General features: G+C 34.3%; 1 protein-coding gene across 1 annotated transcript in view; it reads right to left on the bottom strand.

Moving 5' to 3' along the window:
- Positions 1-23,000, bottom strand: part of Ccdc73 (coiled-coil domain containing 73) — a 177,911-nt gene that overhangs the window by 45,461 nt on the left and 109,450 nt on the right. The window contains 3 exon segments of the mRNA XM_047517413.1: positions 7,453-7,532; positions 7,766-7,901; positions 18,268-18,306. Of these exon segments, the coding sequence (XP_047373369.1) occupies positions 7,453-7,532; positions 7,766-7,901; positions 18,268-18,306 (255 nt within the window).

Genomic DNA, 23,000 nt, shown 5'->3' with positions numbered 1-23,000 from the left:
AGATTTGTCATAAAAGAATAAGAGAGATAGACAGGAAAATACAGATAATCACAACTTAACTGGAGCAGAAACCTCCACAAGTACCAGTGCCAGGGTAGAAAGACCTAATATGTAATTGTCGAATTGCTAGAGGCTCAGTGTGGGCAACTCTGAGTTGAAAACTCCTAGGGCACCCCATCATAAGGATGTGGGGGTTACATCTGTGGGTTTTACTTCCAGAAACTCTACCAGATCTCACAATGAACACTGGTGAAAAATCTCCTTGTGCTTCAAGCTGGGAGAGGGAAAGAAGATCCATTTGAAACATATCAAAGCATATTCTTCTTAACAAGGGCTGTCTTCCAAAGAAACCATCTTATTAAAAAAAAAAAAAATACACCACACTGGCTAAGGGCTATAACAGAGCCTAACCTACCTGGAGAAGAAAAATATCTAACTCCAGTCCCATCCAGTCATTATATCCCTACTGAAAAACACTGTGAAGTTCTCAGTATAGTGGCACAGATTCACCAAAAGACAGACCTAATAATAAAACAACAAAATGCTTCCCTTCCCCTGACACCTTACCACTCTATTACTAGAGGTCTAATTACCATAGTTCCTATTATCCACTCTATCATGTTCACCTTTCGACAAAAAATTTGTAAGGTATATTAAGAGGCAAAGAACAACATTTGAAATGGCTAAACAAGCTTCTGAATGAGAGTCAGATATGACAGGAATTCTGGAATTATCAGGGAAGGAGTTTTTAAAATTATGGTTAATATGGTGAGGGTTTTAATAGAAAAGTAGATAATATGTAAGAACAGATCAATAAAATAAGCAGAAGGATGGGAATTCTAAGAAAAAGTCAAAATGAAATGCTAGAGATCAAAACCACCATGAAGAATGCTTCTCATGGGCTAATTAATAGATTGCACATGGCTGAGGAAAGCATCTCCAAGCTAGAAAATATGACAACAAAACTCTCAAAGCTAAGAAAGGAAAAAAATATTTAAAAAGAACAATGCCTTGAACATAATACCAAGAATAGTATGACTGTGTAACATAAACATAGTGGGAATACCAGAAGGAGGAGGACAGAAAGGAACAAAAGCAATAATGACTAAGGATTTTCCAAAATTAATGTCAGATACCAAACTACAGATCTAGGAAGCTCAGAGAACATGAAGCAGGATAAATGCAAAAAAAAAAAAAAAATTTAGGTACCCTGTACAGTACTATATCTCTCATGAACACTGAAGCAAAGATCATCAATAAGATATCAGGAAGTTGGAAGTTGAACTGAAAAATTAATAAAAAGAATTATACATGAGAAAATAGCAGAATTTATTCCACATACGCATGCAAGGCTGGTTCAACATAAAAAAATCAGTTAATGCAATCCATTACATCAGCAGGCTAAAGAAGAAAAATCATGTGATCATGTCAACAAATGTAGAAAAAGCATTTGATGAAATATAAAACCTGCCAATAATTTTTAAAAATCTCTACAAACTAGGAATAAAGGGAAACTTCCTATACCTTGATAGAAAACATCCACAAAACCTCACAGCTAACATCATACGTAATAATGAGACACTAGAAGCTTTCCCACCAAGATCAGAAACAAGGGTATGATATTACCTCTCACTATGACTTTTTTTAATGTTATACTGGAAATCCAAGCTAATGCAAAGGAAAGGGGAAAAAAGGATATACAGATTGAGGAAGAAAAAACAAAACTATGTCTTTGTTCATAGATGGCATGATCAGCTATGCAGAAAATCTAAAAATGACTCCCCAAATCCTGGAACTAAAAAGCAATTGGAACAAGGTTGCAGGATACAAGGTTGATACAAAAAAATCAATTGTTTGCCTGTAAACAGCAATGAACAAGTTGACAAAATACTCAGGTATAATCTAGCAAAATATGTGCAGGATCTAGAAGAGAAAAACCACTAAACTCTGATGTAAGACATCAAAGAACTTTGATAGAACCAAATAAAGACAGTCTATGTTCCTGAATAGGAAGCCAGGATGTCAGTTTTTCCCAACTTGGCCTGTAGATTCAATGTAATCTCAACCAAAATACTAGGAAGATATTTTGCAGATATCAACATACTGGTTCTAAAGTTTATATGAAAAGCCAGGCATGGTGGTGCATGACTGTAATCCCCAGGGCTCGGGAGGCCAAAAGCAAGAGGATCACAAGTTCAAAGTCAGCATCAACAACTTAGAGAAGCCCTAAGCAACTTAGAAAGACCCTGTCTCAAAATAAAAAATAAAAAGGGCTAGGGACTGGTTCAGTGGTTAAGTGCTCCTGGGTTCAATCCCTGGCATCAAAATTTTTTAAAGTAAAAAATAAATAAAATTTATGTGAAGAGGCAAAAAATACAGAATAGCCAACTCAATATTGTAAGAGAAGAACAAAGTTAGACAGCTGATATCTATCTGACTTCAAGACTTACTATGAAGCTATAGTAACCAAGACAGTGTGGTATTGGAAGAGACAGAGAGAGAGAGGGAGGGTTTGGGGGGGAGAAAAGAGGAACGGGGGAGAGGAGGGAAGAAGAGGAGGAGAGGAGAGGGAAAGAAAGAAAGAGGGAGATAGAGAGAGGGTAAAGAAAAGAAAAAAACATCCTCCACAAACAAAAACAGATAAACAGATCAATTAAATAGGGTAGAGTCCAGAAATAGACCCAAATAAATATAAAGTCAATTATATTTGACAAAAGAGCAAAGACAATGCAATGGAGCAGATGGTACTGGGATAACTAGACATCCATATGGAAACAAACAAATAAACAAACAAAACTCTAAACATCCTTAACAATACTTTACTCAAAATGGATCACAAACCACAACTTATTTTTCAAAACTAAAAAAAATCCTAGTTGATAACTTTAAGAAAAAACCTAGATGACCTTGGGTATGGTTTAGATGCACCACTAATGTAATGATCCATGATAAAATAAATTGAACTTCATTAAAATTTAAAAACTTCTGCTCTTCAAAAGTCACTGTTGAAAGAATGAAAAGGCAAGTCACAGACTAAAAGAAAATATCTGCAGAAGGCACATTAATGAATGACTGCTATCCAAATTACAAAGAACTTTAAAACTCAACAATAAGAACACAACCCAATTCTAAAAAATGAGTCAATGCAGAAGAATGAAACTAGACCCCTACTTCTCATCCTTTACAAAAATCAACTCTAATGGATCAAAGAAATAAATGAATACCTAAAATTATGAAGCCATCTAAAGAAACATAGGGTAAACATTTTAAGACTTCAGTAATCACAATGAGTTTTTGGGTAAGATCCCCAAAGAACAAGCAACAAAAGCAGCACCAAAAAAAAAAACAAAAAACAAAAAACAAAGAAGCAACCAAAGCAAAAATAGAGAAATGAAATTGTATCACACTAAGAAGCTTCTCCACAGCAAAGGAACCAACCAACAGATTGACAAGACTGTCTTTAGAATGGTTGGAAATATCTACAAACTATATCTGACAAGGGATTAATATCTAGAATTACTAAATAACACAAAAACTCAAGAACAAAAACATCAACTAATTCAGTTTTTAAATGGACAAATGATCTAAGTAGACATTTCTCAAAAGATGATATACAAATGGTCAACAAGCATATAAAAAATGCTCAATATCATTACCTATCAGGGAAGTGTAAATCAAAACCACACTGAGGTATAATCAAAAATACAAAAAATAACAAATGCAAGTGTCAATGCAGAGGAAGGGGAAATTACACATTCTTTTAGTGAGAATCTAAATTAGTATAGCCATTCTGAAAAATAGTATGGAGATTTCTTTCTTTTTCTTTTTTTCTTTTTTTTTTTCTTTTTTTTTTTTTTTTTGGTACCAGGGATTGAACTCAGGGGCACTCAAACACTGAGCCATGTCCCCAGCCCTATTTTGTATTTTATTTAGAGACAGGGTCTCACTGAGTTTCTTAGGGTCTCACTTTTGCTGAGGCTGGCTTTGAACTCAAGATCCTCCTACCTCAGCTGCTGGGATTATAGGAGTGAGCCACTGCACCTGGCATATGGAAATTTCCTTAAAAACTAAATACAGAACTACAATATGATTCAGCTATCTTCAACTACTGAGTATATATCCAAAGGAAATGAAATTAGTATATCAAAGAGATACCTGAACTCCCATGTTCATTGAAGCACTATTCATAATATCCAAGATATAAAGTAAATGAAGCTATACACTGATGGATAAATGGGCAAAGCAAATGCTATATATATAAACAATGGAATATTATCCAGCCATAAAAAAGAATGAATTTCTGTCATTTGTGGCAATGTGGATGGAAATAAAAGATATTATGTTAAGGGAAACAAGCTAGAGAGTGAGAGAGAAAAACTGCATGTTTTCACTCATATAGAATCAAGAAATGTTGATTCATAGAAATAGAGAGTAGAATAGTGTAGTCCCTAGAGGTAGGGAAAGTAAGGAGGAAGGGAAAGAGAGGAAGATTAGATGACAGGTACCAAATATAATTTCATGGCAAGAGTAAGTTCTAGTGCTCTACAGCACAGTAGGGTGACTACAGTTCACAACAATTTATTATATATTTATAAAGAACTAGAAGGGAGGAGTTTGAAGGTTCCCAACACAGAAAAGAAAAATGTCTAAGGAGACTGAAATGCTGATTACCTTGACAGAATCATCATACATTGAATACATTTATCAAATTATCACATATCTCACAAATATCTTCAGCTATTATATGACCATTAAAAATCACTTAAAATGGGCCCAGACATCCCTCCAAAGAAGATATACAGATGGCAAGTAAGCACATGAAAAGATGTTAAACATCATATGTCATTAGGGAACTGCAAATCAACAAGATACCAATTAGATATGACCAAAATTAGATACATATCAATTAGAATGACCAAAATCCAAGCTGACTGACATCAAATACTAGTGAAAATGTGACAGTGAGGGAGGTTGTGCATTTGTGGAGAAAGGGGTAAATTGGAACTTGGTGCCTGCTATTCAATTATACTATGAACCCAAAACTGCTTTAAAACTAAATTCATTAACTTAAATATATTAAATAAAAATAGTGAAAGAAGACATAAATGTTTTGGGGATTTTTTCTTTTCTTTTTTCTTTCAAAAGCAGAATCCTTTACCTAAAGCATTTACTTTGAAAAAATTAATGCTCAAAACAGTCCACATCCAGAAAAAAAGAGCAGACTACTTTAGAGTAGTCTGACCCAAATTAGTAGAAATAATTGTTCTTCAAATTTTATGATGGATCTGGATAGCACCATTCATATTTTTTTATTCCTTAAACTCAAAAATATATTTTTGAAAACTAGCCAGTTTTAGGTGCAATCTTTCACCATGAAACAGAATTTTCTCTGTATTGAATCAATTAGTCTATATAGAATTCATAATTTTGGCTTCACTAATGATATGCACTAACCAAGCATACAGTCACAATCCCACCTAGAAACAGAAGACACATCTAAATTAGGGCATTCTGAAGATGGTTTATTTGCAAATGTGTGGACAGGATATAAAAGAATTACAAGGATTGTGACTGTCCATCCTTGCACCATCAGTGGAGCTGCCAGCATCCTTAGAAAAGAACTCAAAAAGGGAATAATGTGTAAATAGGCTAATTCAACAGAAGTAGTGATCTGGTGAGGGACATGGCCATTCTCAAGTGACCACAGAGAGAGGGATCAGAGGGTATAAACATCCTGATTTATCTCTTTCCTTCCTCCCATCTTCTACCCAGGTTCCACTGGCCCTGCTCAACAGGAAGCCAGAGGATTTGGAAGCCCACAAATGCAATCCATATACATAAGATTTCCAGACATAATTTTGGATCTGGAGGAAAAAATAGAAGACATTTTGCACACCAATAAGTAATTGCAAATTAAGTGTATTTTAAATGGCACTCAATAATGTTATTAAAAAAAAAAAACACTTTTAGTTGTTCATGTTCAGATCAGTAAGGATAGGTGCCTAATTCTCTCAGGGGTAGGGAAGCAGAACTAAAATGAGTTGAAGTGGTATATTTCAGATGGGGCTTTGAAGAGAATAGGGAGAGGAAATTAGAGGTCATTCTCTACAGAAAGAAGGCCTAACCTATTTCTTCAACTCTCCCTTTGTATCAGTTGGGATATTTTTATTTGCAGACAATGAAAAACAACTGTCCCTAACCAAGCTGGTTTAAATACTAATGGGGACTGTTGGCTCACATAACCGAAAAGTTCAGAGATAGGAAAAGATGCAGGAACTCAACAATGTAGAACAGGTATCTTTATGTAACACTAACTGGCCTTCCACATTAAGTTCCTCTGTTTTTGGCATCTTTCACGTTTGTAGGATGATTGGTAATCACAATGGGGATTACATTTTTCTTGTTTTCTAATCAGTAACTAAGGTCATTTGTCTATTCCTGAACCAATGATTGTAGCCAGAGGAAAAATATGTTTATGGCCTTCTGCCAATTTGGAGCTCAGCTCGAAAGCTGAAGGTATCAAAACAAAAATTTGGACATTAGGAAGAAGAAAAGGGGATATTGGTGTTCAAAGAGCAACCTAATAAATGTTCAATGGACCCTTTCATTCATGATGCTCCAGCCATACCAGATTTCTAGTTCTTCAAATGTGTTAAACTCTTTCCTGTCTCAAGGCTTTTGTGCATGTTGTTCTCCTTGCCTGAAACATTAATCCTTTCTCTCCTCTACTCATTTACCTCCAATCCAATAAAGTTGCCAGTTATGTCATCTCATTCTTTTTCTTCAGATTACTTATGAGTTTTAAGTTATGTGATTTGTATATTTACTTGTTTTATGTCTAACTCCCCCACTGAACTGTATAAAAGTAGGAACATATTTTATTTTCTTTATAGTTGGGTCCTTCGTGCCACCTAGTACCTGGAAAATAGAAGTCACTAAATAAATACTAAATGAATGCATGCATGGTGCTAATGAAGTTGACATACAGTAAATGCTTACTGTCTATTCATTTAATCATAAATATTCAAGTCACTAATTCTAAGTCAAAGAATATTTTGAATGGATTGGAAGTAATCACTTATTAAATGTACTAGAATGATAACTCAAAATTTATGAATCATATTTATCCTTCTATCAAAAATCTACCCAACTATTTTCTAATAATATTCCATAAGACTAATTATTTTAGACTATAATTAATTAATTTATACTTACTGAGGATTGAAGCCAGGGGCACTCTACCACTCGGTTACATCCCCAGCCCTTGTTAGTTTTTATTTTGAGACAGATCTCACTAAGTTGCTTAGGACTTCACTAAATTGCTGAGGCTGGCCTTGAACTTGAGATTCTCCTGCCTCAGTCTCCCAAGTCACTGGGATCACAGGTGCGCACCACTGTACCCACCTAGAGTATGATTTTTTACTCCTTAGTATAAAGCTACATCAATCATACCTTTTTTAAATTGCATATTTCAGATTCTTGTTTTTTATTTAAAGTTGAAAGTCTTTTGTTTAATTTTATTGCTTCTTGTACTGTAATATGAAAGACATTAGGAAAATATTATATTCATCATATATTTCAAAGAAAATACCAAGAACACAGACAGGAAAACAGTTCCAATGCAATTTATATAATTATTATTTAATTTAATATTAATTAAACTGCCATTTACTATTGCTAGTATCAAGTAAATCAATTTATTCATGATAAAAATCTATTTAAATATTCCTTATTGAACATGTAAGTTTAAAAAAATAGTACCTACCATTTTGTTCTAACTTTACATGATTCTCTTTTACCAATCCAAATTGATTTGTTATTGTAGCATAGTATTTCTCAATTTCATTCAGTTGTTTATGATAATCACCTTTAGCCAAAAGATGTAACTGGACCTTTTGTTCCTATTTTAAAGAGTAATGGTAAAAGTTATACATATAACACACACACAAACACACAACAACAAAAAAAAAATATGTAGTGGTAAACAACTCTTAATAATATACCAAAAATAAATGTTATGAAAAAGTATACCATACACTGAGTATACCATAGAAAGGAAATGGTTAGTTAGCACATATTTCTAGATCTATGTAAAACTAAAAGAAACTTTCCTTTCCCCTGGAACAAATAGAGTCACTTTCATTTTATATTTCTTTTGTTTACGATGTCTTTTTCTTTTTTTTTTTTAACATCAACTTACTTTTATTCATAAAAAGTTAATCAGTCTAGCAGTAAACAACATGAGGAGAGGTTAAAGCAATAGTCTTGGTACCTTAGGAAATCATTTTTTCCTTTCTTTAAATCACATGAATAATCAGACCCTAACCAGAGTATGGTTTTGATTCTCTATTCCTTCATTTGCAAGCATAATTTTGGGGTGCAACTTAGGTAATTTTTCTGAGATTTATTTTAATGACTATAGCACCTTCTCACTACATTAAAAATTGAATGGTTAAAGACTATTTCTGTCATAGAAGGGCAATATAGTTCATTAGAAAATCTACTTAAACTACAGACATAATTGGTTAAAAAAATGACTGGATCCTACTTCTTATAATAAGGGTCTCCACTGCTTTCAATTAAAAGAACTACCTTTTCCTTTTTCTCTTTTCACATTTTTTATTGGTGCATTACAGTTGTAAATAATGATGGGATTTGCTGTTACACATTCATACATGAACATGATGTAACAATTTGGTCAATATCACTCCACAGCACTTCCCCACATGGCCCTCTCCACCCCAGTCACTTTTCTCTACTGATATCCCTTTGATTTCATGAAATTCCTGCCTACCCCTGCCACTTTTCTTTTCCTTTTTGCCCTCTAGTTTCTACATATGAGAGAAAACATATGACCCTTGATATTCTGAGTTTGGCTTATTTTGCTTAACGTAAAGGTCCGTTTTTCCATCCATTTTTCTTACAAATGACACAATTTCATCTATCTTTATGGCTGAATAAAACTCCATTGTGTATATATATCACATTTTATTTATTCATTCATCTATTGATAGACACCTAGTCTGGTTCCATAGTTTGGCTATTGTAAACTGTACTACTATAAACACGGGTATGCATGTATCATTATAGTATGATTACTTTAATTCTTTAGGATAAATACCAAGTTGTTCCTCTGGTTGTACATGAAGTAAAGGCATACCATTTGTGTAATCATACATTTACATAGGGTAATGGTGTTTGATTCATTCTGTTATTTTTTCCTTCCCCTCCATCCCTCCCACCCCTCTTTTCACTCTATACAGTCCCTCCTTCCTCCATTCTTGCCCCCCTCCCACCCCCCATAATGTGTCATCATCCAATTATCAACGAGATCATTTGTGCTTTGGTTTTTTTGAGATTGGCTTCTCTCACTTAGCATGATATTCTCCAACTTTATCCATTTGCCTGCAAATGCCATAATTTTATTATTCTTTATGGCTGAGTAATATTCCATTGTATATATATATATACACACCACAGTTTCTTTATCCATTCATCAATTGAAGGGCATCTAGGTTGGTTCCACAATCTGGTTATTGTGAATTGAGCAGCTATGAACATTGATGTGGCTGTGTTACTGTAGTATGCTGATTTTAAGTCCTTTGGCTATAGGCCAAGGAGTGAGATAGCTGGGTCAAATGGTGGTTCCATTCCAAGCTTTCTGAGGAATCTCCATACTGCTGTCCAGAGTGGCTGCACTAATTTGCAACCCCACCAGCAATGTATGAGTGTACCTTTTTCCCCACATCCTCACCAACACCTATTGTTGCTAGTATTCTTGATAATCTCCATTCTAATTGGGGTGAGATGGAATCTTAGGGTAGTTTTGATTTGCATTTCTCTTATTACTAGAGATGTTGAACATTTTTTTCATATATATGTTGATTGCTTGTAGATCTTCTTCTGTGAAGTGTCTTCGTTTCCTTAGCCCATTTGTTGATTGGGTTATTTATATTCTTGGTGTAGAGTTTTTTGTGTTCTTTATATATTCTGGAAATTAGTGCTCTATCTGCAGTATGAGTGGCAAAGATATTCTCCCACTCTATAGGTTTTCTCTTCGCATTGCTGATAGTTTCCTTTACTGAGAGAAAGCTTTTTAGTTTGAATCTATCCCAGTTGTTGATTCTTGCTTTTATTTCTTGTGCTATGGGAGTCCTGTTAAGGAAGTCTGATCCTAAGCCAACATGTTGAAGATTTGGACCTACTTTTTCTTCTATAAGATGCAGGGTCTCTGGTCTGATTCCAAGGTCCTTGATCCATTGTGAGTTGATTTTTGTGCAGGGTGAGAGATTGGGGTTTAGTTTCATTCTGTTGCATATGGATTTCCAGTTTTCCCAGCACCATTTGTTGAAGAGGCTATCTTTTCTCCATTGCATATTTTTGGCCCCTTTGTCTAGTATGAGAAAATTGTATTTATTTGGGTTTGTGTCTGTGTCCTCTATTCTATACCATTTATCTACCTGTCTATTTTGGTGACAATACCATGGTGTTTTTGTTACTATTGCTTTGTAGTATAGTTGAAGTTCTGGTATTGCGATACCTCCTGCTTCACTCTTCCTGCTAAGGATTGCTTTAGCTATTCTGAGTTTCTTATTCTTCCAGATGAATTTCATGATTGCTTGCTCTATTTCTGTAAGGTAGGTCATTGGGATTTTAATTGGAATTGCATTGAATCTGTATAGCACTTTTGGTAGTATGGCCATTTTGACAATATTAATTCTGCCTATCCAAGAACCTGGGAGATCTTCCATCTTCTAAGGTTTTCTTTAATTTCTTTCTTTAGTGTTCTGTAGTTCTCATTGTAGAGGTCTTTCACCTCTTTTGTTAGATTGATTTCCAAGCATTTTATTTTTTTCGAGGATATTGTGAATGGGGTAGTTTTCCTAACTTCTCTTTCTGAAGATTCATCACTTATGTATAAAAATGCATTAGACTTATGTGCATTGATCTTATATCCCGCTACTTTATTGAATTCACTTATGAGTTCTAAAAATTTTCTGGTGGAATTTCCGAGTTCCTCTAAATATATAATCATGTCATCAGCAAATAGGGATCATTTGAGTTCCTCTTTTACTATTCATATCCCTTTAATTTCCTTGGTCTGTCTAATTGCTCTGGCTAGAGTTTCGAGGATAATGTTGAATAGAAGTGGTGAAAGAGGGCATCCCTGCCTTATTCCAGTTTTTAGGGGGAATGCTTTCAGTTTTTCACCATTTAGAATGATATTGGCCATGGGTTTAGCATAGATGGTCTTTACAATGTTAAGGAATGTTCCCACTATCCCTATTTTTTCTAGTGTTTTGAGCATGAAGGGATGCTGTATTTTATCAAATGCTTTTTCTGCATCTATTGAAATAATCATGTGATTCTTGACTTTAAGTCCGTTGATATGGTGAATTACATTTATTGATTTCTGGATGTTGAACCAACCTTGCATCCCTGGGATAAAACCCACTTGATCATGGTGCACTATATTTTTAATATACTTTTGTATGTGATTTGCTAAAATTTTGTTGAGAATTTTTGCGTCAATGTTCATTAAGGATATTGGTCTGAAATTTTCTTTCCTCGATGTGTCTCTGTTATTGATATTGGCTTCATAGAATGAGTTTGGGAGGGTTCCCTCCTCTTCTATTTCATGGAATACTTTGAGGAGTATTGGAATGAGCTCTTCTTTAAAGGTTTTGTAGGACTTAGCTGAGAACCCATCTGGTCCCAGACTTTTCTTTGTTGGTAGGTTTTGATGACTTCTTCTATTCCATTGCTTGACATTGATCTATTTAAATTGTGTATGTCCTCCTGGTTCAGTTTAGGTAATTCATATGTCTCTAGAAACCTGTTGATGTCTTCAAAATTTTCTGTTTTGTTGGAGTATAGATTTTCAAAATAGCTTCTAATTGCATTTTGTATTTCACTCGTGTCTGTCATGATATTTCATTGTTCATTCTGAATTTTAGTAATTTCAGTTTTCTCTCTCCTTCTCTTTGTTAGTGTGGCTAAGGGTTTATCAATTTTGTTTATTTTTTCAAAGAACCAACTATATATTTTGTCAATTTTTCTATTGTTTTTGTTTGTTTGTTTCAATTTCATTGATTTCAGCTCTGATTTAACTATTTCCTGTCTTCTACTACTTTTGGTGTTGCTCTGTTCTTCTTTTTCTAGGGCTTTGAGCTGTAGTGTTAAGTCATTTATTTGTTGATTTTTTTCTTCTTTTATTGAATGTACTCTATGAAATAAATTTTCCTCTAAGTACTGCTTTCATAGTGACCCAGAGATTTTGATATGAAGTGTCTTTGTTCTCATTTATTTCTAAGAATTTTTAAATTTCCCTCCTGATGTCTTTTGTTATCCATTCATCATACAATAATGTATTATTTAATCTCCAGGTATTGGAGAAGTTTCTGTTTTTTATTCTGTCATTTATTTCTGGTTTCAATCCATTATGATCTGATAGAATACAAGATAGTATCTCTGTCTTCTTGTATTTGCTAACATTAGCTTTATGGCATAAAATATGGTCTATTTTAGAGAAGGATCCACGTGCTGCTGAGAAGAAAGTGTATTCATTCTTTGTTGGATGATATATTCTATAAATGTCTGTTAAGTCTAAATTATTGATTGTGTTATTGAGTTCTATGGTTTCTTTGTTCAATTTTTGTTTGGAGGATCTGTCCAGTGGTGAGAGAGGTGTTTTAAAATACCCTAGTATTATTTGTTGTGGTCTATTTGATTTCTGGAATTGAGAAGGATTTGTTTAACATACATGGATGAGCCACTGTTTGGGGCATAGATATTTATGATTGTTATGTCTTGCTGATTTATGCTTCCCTTAAGCAGTATGAAATGTCCTTCTTTATCCCTTCTGACCAACTTTGGCTTGAAGTCCACATTATCTGATATGAGGATGGACACTCTGGCTTTTTTGCTGAGTCCATGTGCATGGTATGTTTTTCCCCATCCTTTCACCTTTAGTCTGTGGGTATCTCTTTCTACAAGATGAGTCTCTGCAGGCAGCATATTGTTGGATCTTTCTTTTTAATCCAATCTGCCAGTCTATGTCTTTTGATTGATGAGTTTAGACCATTAACATTCAGGGTTATTATTGAGATATGATTTGCATTCCCAGTCATTTGGCTCATTTTCGTTTTTTGACATGACTTGGGTTCTCCTTTATTTGGCTGTTCCTTTAGGGTAGTTCCTCTCTTTGCTGATTTACATCATTGTTTTTCATCTCTTCCTCATGGAATATTTTGCTGAGAATGTTCTGTAATGTCTGCTTTCTTTTAGTAAATTCTTTTAGCTCTTGTTTATCATGGAAGGATCTTATTTCATCATCAAATCTGAAGGTAAGTTTTGCTGGATATAAGATTCTTGGTTGGCATTGTTTTCTTTCAAGGCTTGGTAAATGTAGTTCCAGGCCCTTCTAGCTTTTAGGGTCTGGATTGAAAAATCTGCTGATATCTGTATTCGTTTCCCCCTGAATGTAATTCGATTCTTTTCTCTCACAGTTTTGAAATTCTGTCTTTATTTTGTATGTTAGGTATTTTCATTATAATGTGCCTTGGTGTGGGTCTGTTGTAATTTTGTGTATTTGGAGTCCTATAAGCCTCTTGGACTTGATTTTCCATTTCATTCTTCAGATTTGGGAAATTTTCTGATATTATTTCATTGAATAGATTGTTCATTCCTTTGGTTTGTTTCTCTGTGTCTTCCTCAATCCCAATAATTCTTAAATTTGGCCTTCTCATGATATCCCATAATTCTTGTAGATTCTGTTCATGATTTCTTACCATCTTCTCTGTGTGGTCAACTTCGTTTTCAAAATTAAATATGTTGTCTTTGATATCTGAGGGTCTGTCTTCCAGGTGTTCTATCCTATTGGTTATGCTTTTTATGGAGCTTTTAATTTGGTTTATTGTTTCCTTCATTTCAAGGATATCTGTGTTTTTTTTTTTTTCAGTATCTCTCTTTATTGAAATAATCTTTTGTTTCCCATATTTGCTCTTTTAACTGTCTGATTGGTGCGATCATTCAATGCCTGCATTTACTCTTTCATCTCATCCTTCAGTGCCTGCATTTGCTCTTTCATCTCCTCATTTGCTTCCCCAATCGTTTTAATTATGTACATTCTGAACTCCCTTTGTGATATTTCTTCTGCCATGCTATCATTGGGTTTTTTTGATATAGTATCTAGGTTTGTTTGGGACATTTTCTTTCCTTGTTTTCTCATATTGGTCAGATATCAGTGGAACTCTGAGATATTACAGATTTCCTCCATTGGCTTATAGTGTCCCTGTATATTTCCAGTATATCACCTCCCAGCCTTCAGTAGCCTGAAGTCTTGGAGGAACTTGATAATGCAGTGCTCCTGAAGAAAGCTGCCCCTCTAGGGTTGGTGGCCTTCAGCTGGGATATATTCCCTGCTAGTGGGCAGAGGTGCCTCCACTTGTTGACCGATGTTCTGCCAAAGAGGAACGAGACTGCAGGCTAGGGCATGGCTTGTCTGGGCCTGTTTCTGGCCTGCTGTCCTGGCCAGGGAAGCCTGTGGGTGGAGGCCTCTCACTGGCCGGCCCTGCTCCGAGAAGCTGCCTGCTGTTGTGGCCCGCTGCTGGGTTCGGGGTTGGGGGCTGGCTGTGTGTGAAAGCCTCTCACTGGCTGGCCCTTCTCTGAAAAGCTGCCTGTGGACCCGGCCTGCTACCGGAGGCCGGCCTGGCCATGCGAAGAAGGGAGAGCCTGGTTGCTCATAGAAGCCTCTTGCTGCAAGGCCCTGCTCCGAGAAGCTGCCTGCTGTCTGGGTCCATCAGTGTGACCCTTGGTGGGGGCTGGCTGTGCACAAAGGGGGAGACTGGTTGTTCATGGAAGCCTCTTGCTGCCCAGCCCTGCTCGGAGAAGCTGCCTGCAGACTGGGCCTGCCGCAGGAGGGAACCTGGCTGTTCAGGAAGCTTCTCGCTGCCCGGCCCTGCTCCGAGAAGCTGCCTGCTGTCGGGCCTGTTGTCCGGGCCTGTTGCCGGGACTGAGCCTCGCTCAGTGGGAGCAACTCACCCAGCGGCTCTGAGTTGGTCCTGAGTCTCTCAATACCTCCTCTTCTTGAATTCTGAGTTCTGCAGTGACATGAGATACAGTCACCCTCTATTCCGCTATCTTGGTTTCAACTTTTCACTTCTATCGTTGTACACAATGTAGATTCACACCATTCATATAATCATACAAACACAGAGTAATGATGTCTGTCTCAGTTTACTGTCTTTCCTTCCCCCACCCCTCCACCCCATTTCCCTCTACACACTCCAAAGTTTCTCCATCCTTCACTTACCTCACTGTCACCACCACCCCACCCCATTATGTATCATCATTCACTTATCAAAGAAAACAGTCAGTCGTTGGTTTTTTGGGCTTGGTTTATTTTACTTAGCATGATATTCTCCAACTCCATCCATTTACCTGCAAATGCCATAATTTTATTCTTCTTTATGGTTGAGTAATATAAATACACTGCTTTCTAAACACATAAGTACCTAATTTTAAATACATCTAACCTATTAAAATAAATATTAGAAAAAAGGACAGCATATGCATAATTATATATGTGTGTATGTATGTACAGAGTCATAAAGTATACTTTAAAGCCTTGAGGCATTTAAAGTAGGAATGATTTCAAAATAATATATACATGTAATTTCTAAATAAACATTTACTAATAAAAGGTCTAAATGCACAATTTCTCCCTTTCCCCTTTTACTTAAGGAGACTAATTTGAAAAATTTTGGAGACAAAATTAACTTCCCTTAAAACAGGTAGCTATGAAGAAATTTTAGAGGAAAAGACAAAAATCCAAAGATAAACTTCATACATTCTTAATTTCCAATTTTGCAACCTAACTTCTAACTTTTTCAATATGAACCCAAACTAAATCAATGGAGTTATAAAAATCAATTTTTGAAAAGCAATAGTATCTTTCTTAAGATAGTTTTAACTTTTCAGTCTGAAATATGAGGCATATACTACTTACAAAATCTAAAGTTATACTGCTAATGTACACATGTACAGATAAACATATATTAATAGTCCTGAAGTTATTTCCAGACAAGTCTTCAGTCTAAAAACATTCTACTCTGAAAGATAATATGTGATTACTATCAATCATATCAAAACCTTTAATAGTGAAACTTTAAGAAAAATCTTCAAGTATTTTCTTTAAAAGGAAGTTATATATAAAAAGAGAAATAAAATATGACTTAAATGTGGTTTGATAATTTTTTACTTCCTTAATTAAGTAGAATTAGCTTACATAGGTATACAACACAGCCACAGAAAAATTCAGTTACACAACATAATATCTACACAGTAATCAGTGCAAACAACAGGAGATATTTTTCTCACTGACCAAATCACAATGATAGCTAACTTAATGTTCTAAAGTTTCTCTTTGACATGTTTTGCTGCATTCTTTTACTGGTAATGACCATGGTTTTTTTCAACAGGTTATTTGGATAGGGATGGACAAATCTTTTGATTTATGTGTGCTGTATCAATTTATCTATAGAGATGTATCACCACTTCTACAAGAAATCAACTTACTGAATTCCTAGATGATAGAAATTTATAGTAGTTTAGTGCTCACCTATAGCAAGCAGATGATGCACTTCTTTAAAAGTTGCTTACTACTTTTTTGAAATAATTTCTTTTAGGACACTTGACTAATTCTCCCAAAGTCCTGTCATGGCACTACTGTAGTGACTATCTTGAACCTTGTCTTATCCAAAAAGATAAATAATATAAAAGAATAATGTACTGCTTTGAATAAAATAATACTAACTTTGAATGAAAAGAAGGATGTGAGTTATATAAAAACAGCATCATAAGAATAATAATATAAAAATTATGATGTAAGATAAATATACCCAAGAATGTTTAAGAAAAAAAAGATTAACTTTTAAATAAAAAAATATAAATATTCAACCTGAGTGGTCATAAAATATTAAATGTACATATCAATATATAAATTATTTTAATAAAAAGTGATGTAAATGCTTTGAACTGTCAGAAAAAATATTATGACTATAACTTAAAAATTCATTTTAGTATGTTAAGAGATTATAATTCACAATAACAAAAAGCTTCGAAGTATGACAAAAAACTAGGATAGGTAAACTACATGTTTCTATGTTTTTTCTAAGATTTTAAGTATCTGTTTAATCAAATTTTAAACTGGAATAAAACAAAACACATTTTATATTGCCTTTGATCTTTAACTTGTAGCCTTATCTCCCAGGTCAAAGGGCACATTATTCAATTTCACTATATTTTGTGTAAAATCACTGTAGCGTTGAAGATGACTTTCAGAACAAATGTCATGGTACTTAAAGCTAAACTGAACTCTAGTTTTTCAGCTTCTTAATTAAAATCACAATTTAAAACAGTCCAACAATATTATTTTATTCTTTCCAGTTGAACAGCAACAGAATTTTCACATCTTTTATTCAATCAAGCTTAGCAATCTTTCTATGGGCTCTTTTATTTTATAACACACCAAAACAATTTCAAGAAGCAAAATACATACTTTATGTTTTTATATTTAATATCATAAGGCATGACCTCTGATTTCTTACATATATATATATAATATATAAGCCATACTCAAAAATTAGTTTTACTTGCTTTACAGTCTGCTCCAATGAAGACTGAAATAGCATAAAACCACACAAGAAGTCTTTTGAAGATTTAAGTGGATATAAAAGAATTTTGTTCAATGCATGCACAAAAAATACTTCTGAATAAATTGGACTAGAAAAGGAAAATATTGAAGTAAATATTCCACAAAATATTATGCTATAAACAAAAATATTAGTTTTTATATACAAGAAAAAGAAACTCACAATAAATACTTGTTGAACAATAATGAGTCCTGCATCCTAAGTGTAGAACATTAAAGGATGAATGCCAAATCCTAAATCCTACTTCATGTGTTTGAATTTTTTCAGTCTATAATAACTATGTTTCCATAAATATGTAGAAAATATCATTAAAATAATAGGTTTTAGAATTTATTCAATAAAATATAAATATATAACCTGCAAGTAAATTTGTAAAATAATTTAAACTCTACTATATTTAAATTATGTCAGATCTTTAAAGGGGATAGCAATATCCAGTTTTAACTATTCCATTATTTTTACTATAAATATCACATTTACATTCCCAAAATTACAATGCATCTTATGTAGTAATCCAGGTGAAAAAAAAACAGGTATTTTGTAACTTTCTTACCATTTCACTCACTTTCTTCTGTAAAGAATATTTAGAAACCTTGAAAAACAGAGGGGGAAAATCTCATTAAAACTCTTTTTTACAAATTCCCCGTGATATCAAGACTGCATGCTGTAAAATGAGGCATATATTTCTATGCACGGTTTTTAGTGATTTTTTTTCAAAATTTTATTTATAATAACTCTCTTCCTTATAACAAAAACAATATATTCTTTTATTCAACAAATACTCATAGCACCTATATGTGCTAGACATTTTCCTAGGTTCCTGGGATATAGCAGTGAACAAAACAAAGTTCCTACTTTTAAGAAGCTTTCTTTCAGGTAGGTGCAGTGGTACACGCCTGTAATCCCAGAGACTCCCAGAGACTGAAGGCTGAAGCAAGAGGATTTCAAATTTGGGGACAGCCTACGAAACTTAGTGAAACGCTGTCTCAAAAAATAAAAGTGGCTGGGAATATAGCTCAGTGGCAAAGCACTCCTGGGTGAAATTCCTAGTACAACCAAAACAAACCAAAAAGAAAAAAAAAAAAAAAAGCTTTCTTTCTACAGGGAGTGGTAGTTAATAAATATAAGTAAAAAGTATGCTAAAAAGTAATAACTAGATCCCAGCAACTTGGGAGGCTGAGACAGAAGGACCCCAGGTTCAAGTCCAGTCTCAGCAATTTAGCAGAGTCCTAAGCAATATAGTGAGATCCTATCTCAAAATAAAAAATAAAAAAGACTGAGGATGAAGCTCAGAGGTTAAGCACTCCTGGATTTAATCCTTGGTGCCAAAAAAAAAGATAAGTACTAAGACAAAAAATAAAGCAAGAGAAATAGGGAGAGCAGTCTAGGTTTCTATTAACTTTTCACTTAAGACAATTTTAATGAACAGATAAGTATAAGAATAAAAGTTATAAATAAATAAATCATCTCATAACTCAGAGAAAAGTTATTATTACTTTGGTATGACCTTTTTCTATGCATTTATACTTTAAAAGAGGCCCAGCAGGAAGTGATAATGACAAATGTATTATTTTAACCTATTTTTACTTAATATATAATAAATGGCTTTCTAGAACAAATATGCACATAACTTTTTATTTTTTTGGTACTGGGAATTAAACCCAGGGTTGGCTTACCACTGGGCTACACCCCAGCCCTTTTTTTTTTTTTTTTTTTTTTTTTTTTTGAGGTAGGATCTCACTAAGATGCTGAGGTTGGCCTCAAACTTGCAATCCTCCTGCCTCAGCTTCCTGAGTCATTGGGATTACAGGCATGCACCAACACACCCAACTTCAACTTAACTTTTCAATGACTACACAGTAATTTAACTTTACCTAATTGCTCTCCTGTGTATGGCTTTACCCAGTTTTCCATTTTTAGTACTACTAATTATTCTGAAATAAACATGCTTGCACCTAGATTTTTGTAGTTACTCATTTTAGCAGGATAAATTCCAAGAAGCAAAATTCTTAAGATCTGTTCATTTTCATAGGCTTTTAAAAATTGCTATGTAGTGGTTAACTATGTAGTGTTTAACCAAGTTAAATTCCAACCAGCCATTATAATCATATTTACATTTGTTAAATTTTAAACAAAAATATAATAATTACTTCACATTTCCTATGAATTAAATTTTTAGCCTATGGTCATGAATGAGCTGATAATTTCATTTCATTTTAATGGAATTGACTACGTGTGACTCTCATTTCCCCAACAAACACTGAATGCTCACTGTAGACAAAACAGTGATGAAGATATCCCACTTTGGGATATTGGGGATACTGAAACCACAAAAATCCTTCAGTTTAAACTCTGGGTAAGTCATATCATAAACAATACAAATAAGATGAAATATATGGCATATCAGATATTAGTAAGTGTTAAAGAAAAATATCAGATTAGGGAAGAAGATTACATAGGATAATCAGGAAAGACCTTTCTGAGATAGCAACTTTTTTATTGTTCTGTACCATTGGTCCACCCGTCTATTTTGGTGCCAATATCATGCCATTTTTGTTACTGTTGCTCTGTAGTATAGTTTAAGGTCTGGTGTTGTGATACCTCCTGCTTCACTCTTCCTGCTAAGGATTGCTTTGGCTATTCTGGGTCTCTTTTTTTTCCAAATGAATTTCATGATTGCTTTCTCTATTTCTATGAGGTACATAAAGGAAAAAAACCTTCAGACCAATATCTCTGATGAACATAGATATAAAAATTCTTAACAAAATTCTGGCAAATCACATTAAAAAATATTTAAAAAGTGCACCATGATTGAGTGGGGTTCATCAAGGGATGCAACTTTAGTTCAACATCCAGAAATCAATAAATGTAATTCATCACATCTATAGACTTAAAGTTAAGAATCATATGATCATTTCAATAGATGCAGAAAAAGCATTTGATAAAATGCAGCATCCCTTCAAGCTCAATGCACTAGAAAAGATAGGGAGAGTAGGAACATCCTTCAACACTGAAAAAGTTATGTATGCTAGGACAAAGACCAACATCATTCTAAATGGAGAAAAACTGAAGTGTTCCTCTAAAACCTGGAACAAGGCAAGGATGCCCCCTTTTACCACGTCTATTCAACATGTCCTTGAAACTCTAGCCAGAGCAATTAGGCAGACCAAAGAAGTTAAAGGGATACGAACAGGAAAAGAAGGACTCAAACTATCACTATTTGCTGATGACATGATTCTACATTTAGAGGATCCAAAAAATTCCACGAGAAAACTTCTAGAACTAATAAATGAATTCAGCAAAGTAGCAGGATATAAAATCAACACTCATAAATCTAACATATTTCTATTCAAAAGTGATGAATCCTCTGAAAGAGAAATTAAGAAAACTACCCCATTCACAATAGCCTCAAAAAAATAAAATAAAATACTTGGGAATCAATCCAACAAAAGAGGTAAAAGACTTCCACAATGAAAACTACAGAACACTAAAGAAAGAAATTAAAGAAAACCTTAGAAGATGGAAAGATCTCCCATGTTCTTAGATAGGCAGAATTAATATTGTCAAAATGGCCATACTACCAAAAGCACTATACAGATGCAATTCCAATTAAAATTCCAATGACATACCTCATAGAAATGGAGAACGCAACTTTCAAATAAAGACTTGGAGAGAAGGAAGAGTATTTTAGCAAGTGCAAAGGATCTGACAGGGACAATATTTGGTATGTTTAAAGAACAGCAGGGATCCCCATGTGGCTGGGAGGGAGTAGGCAAGGGAAGAACAGCTGAAGACAAGTTTAGAGGTTGGTAAGAGAAGGCAGAGGGATCCAAATCATTGCAGGTCTTGTAATATGTGATAGGGATTTAGATTTTTATAAGGAATGAGGCAGAGAGTTCCAAGCATAAATGTAACATAGGCTGACTTTTTTTTTTTAAAGGATCACTCCCATGTCATGTTAACACTAGGAGGGAACAGAAGTGGAGGCAAGAAAACCAGTTAACAGGCTACTGCAATAATCCAGATGAAAGGGGTTGGTGAAAGAGGACTACAGGTGTTAGTAGCTGATGTAGTAAAGTGGTTAGATCTTAGATATACTCTGAATCGAAGGTTGAAAAAAATATGCAATTGAAAAAGGGGGATTTTATGACTTGTTTTTAAACATATCAAGTTTGAAAGTAATATAATTAGATTGACAATCTTTTTATGTATGCTATATTTAAATTTTCATTTTTAATTCTAAAAATTACATACAAATTGCTTTATAATGTCAGAGACAGGCATCTTTCTAGTATAAGAACAAAACTATACTGATACTAATTAATGTATTGACTACAGAAGACAATCTCAAAAATGACATACAGATGTTTCCTATTATAGTTATTCCTTACTTTATGGAAATTAAGAACAACTAAAATGCATGCTTCTTTAGAGCAAAACTTGTTTTCCTACTCATTTTCCTTAATTAGATTTATGTTAATTGGAAATAAAGATCTCCCAAAACACAAATGTTTAACCTTTTCTCCTCCTGAAAAAATTAAATACTAAGTCCATTAGATGAGGAAGCACAAGGTAGGGAATCTGTGGAGAAGTGGTGAGGAAGTCATGGCTATACCACTACAGAACAGGGTATCAGGCCTGAATGAGGGATAAAGGATTTCTCATGGAAAGGAGGAGAGTCTACTGTGGGGAGTCAGAGGATAAGTAGGGTGGGACCAGTGATGTACCTCAGTGGTAGCACACATGCTTAGCATACATGAAGCCTTAGGGCTTTAGTGCTCATCCACAGCACTAAAACAAAGAAAGAAAAAAAAAGGTGAATAAGGCAAAAAAAAAAATACCCTATAACAGGACATCCCATCTCAAAGTGTCAGATTCTACTCAAGAAAAGGAAGGCATTCACAAGAGGAAGGAGAAACAGCAGAATGGTTGACTAGTTACACATATCGTGATTTATCAAATAAATAAATACATTAACAGTAATGAAAATTCATATTTTTCACTGAAAGAACATATAAAAGGTCTAATTTATAGGAAGGAAATAAACTTAAATGAGCTTGTAGAATGTAGTGGGACATGGTGTAAATTCATGATTTTCAATATATAAAGACTGATGTAGGAAGATAACTGTAAATGTACATATGTATGTAAAGACATACACATATTCCCTATCTCTACTCAGGGGTCCAGAAGCAGTGACTCCATACTAATGTGTGTAATAGTACCCAGATCTTGTCTTCTACACACCCTTTTTACATCAAGAGGAACCAGTTCAACATGGAAAAA

The sequence above is a fragment of the Sciurus carolinensis genome, chromosome 11, assembly GCF_902686445.1.
Source record: "Sciurus carolinensis chromosome 11, mSciCar1.2, whole genome shotgun sequence".
NCBI classification, from domain to species: Eukaryota; Metazoa; Chordata; class Mammalia; order Rodentia; family Sciuridae; genus Sciurus; species Sciurus carolinensis.
The sequence above is the reverse complement of the archived record's forward strand: the minus strand, read 5'-3'. Positions and strand labels throughout refer to the sequence as shown.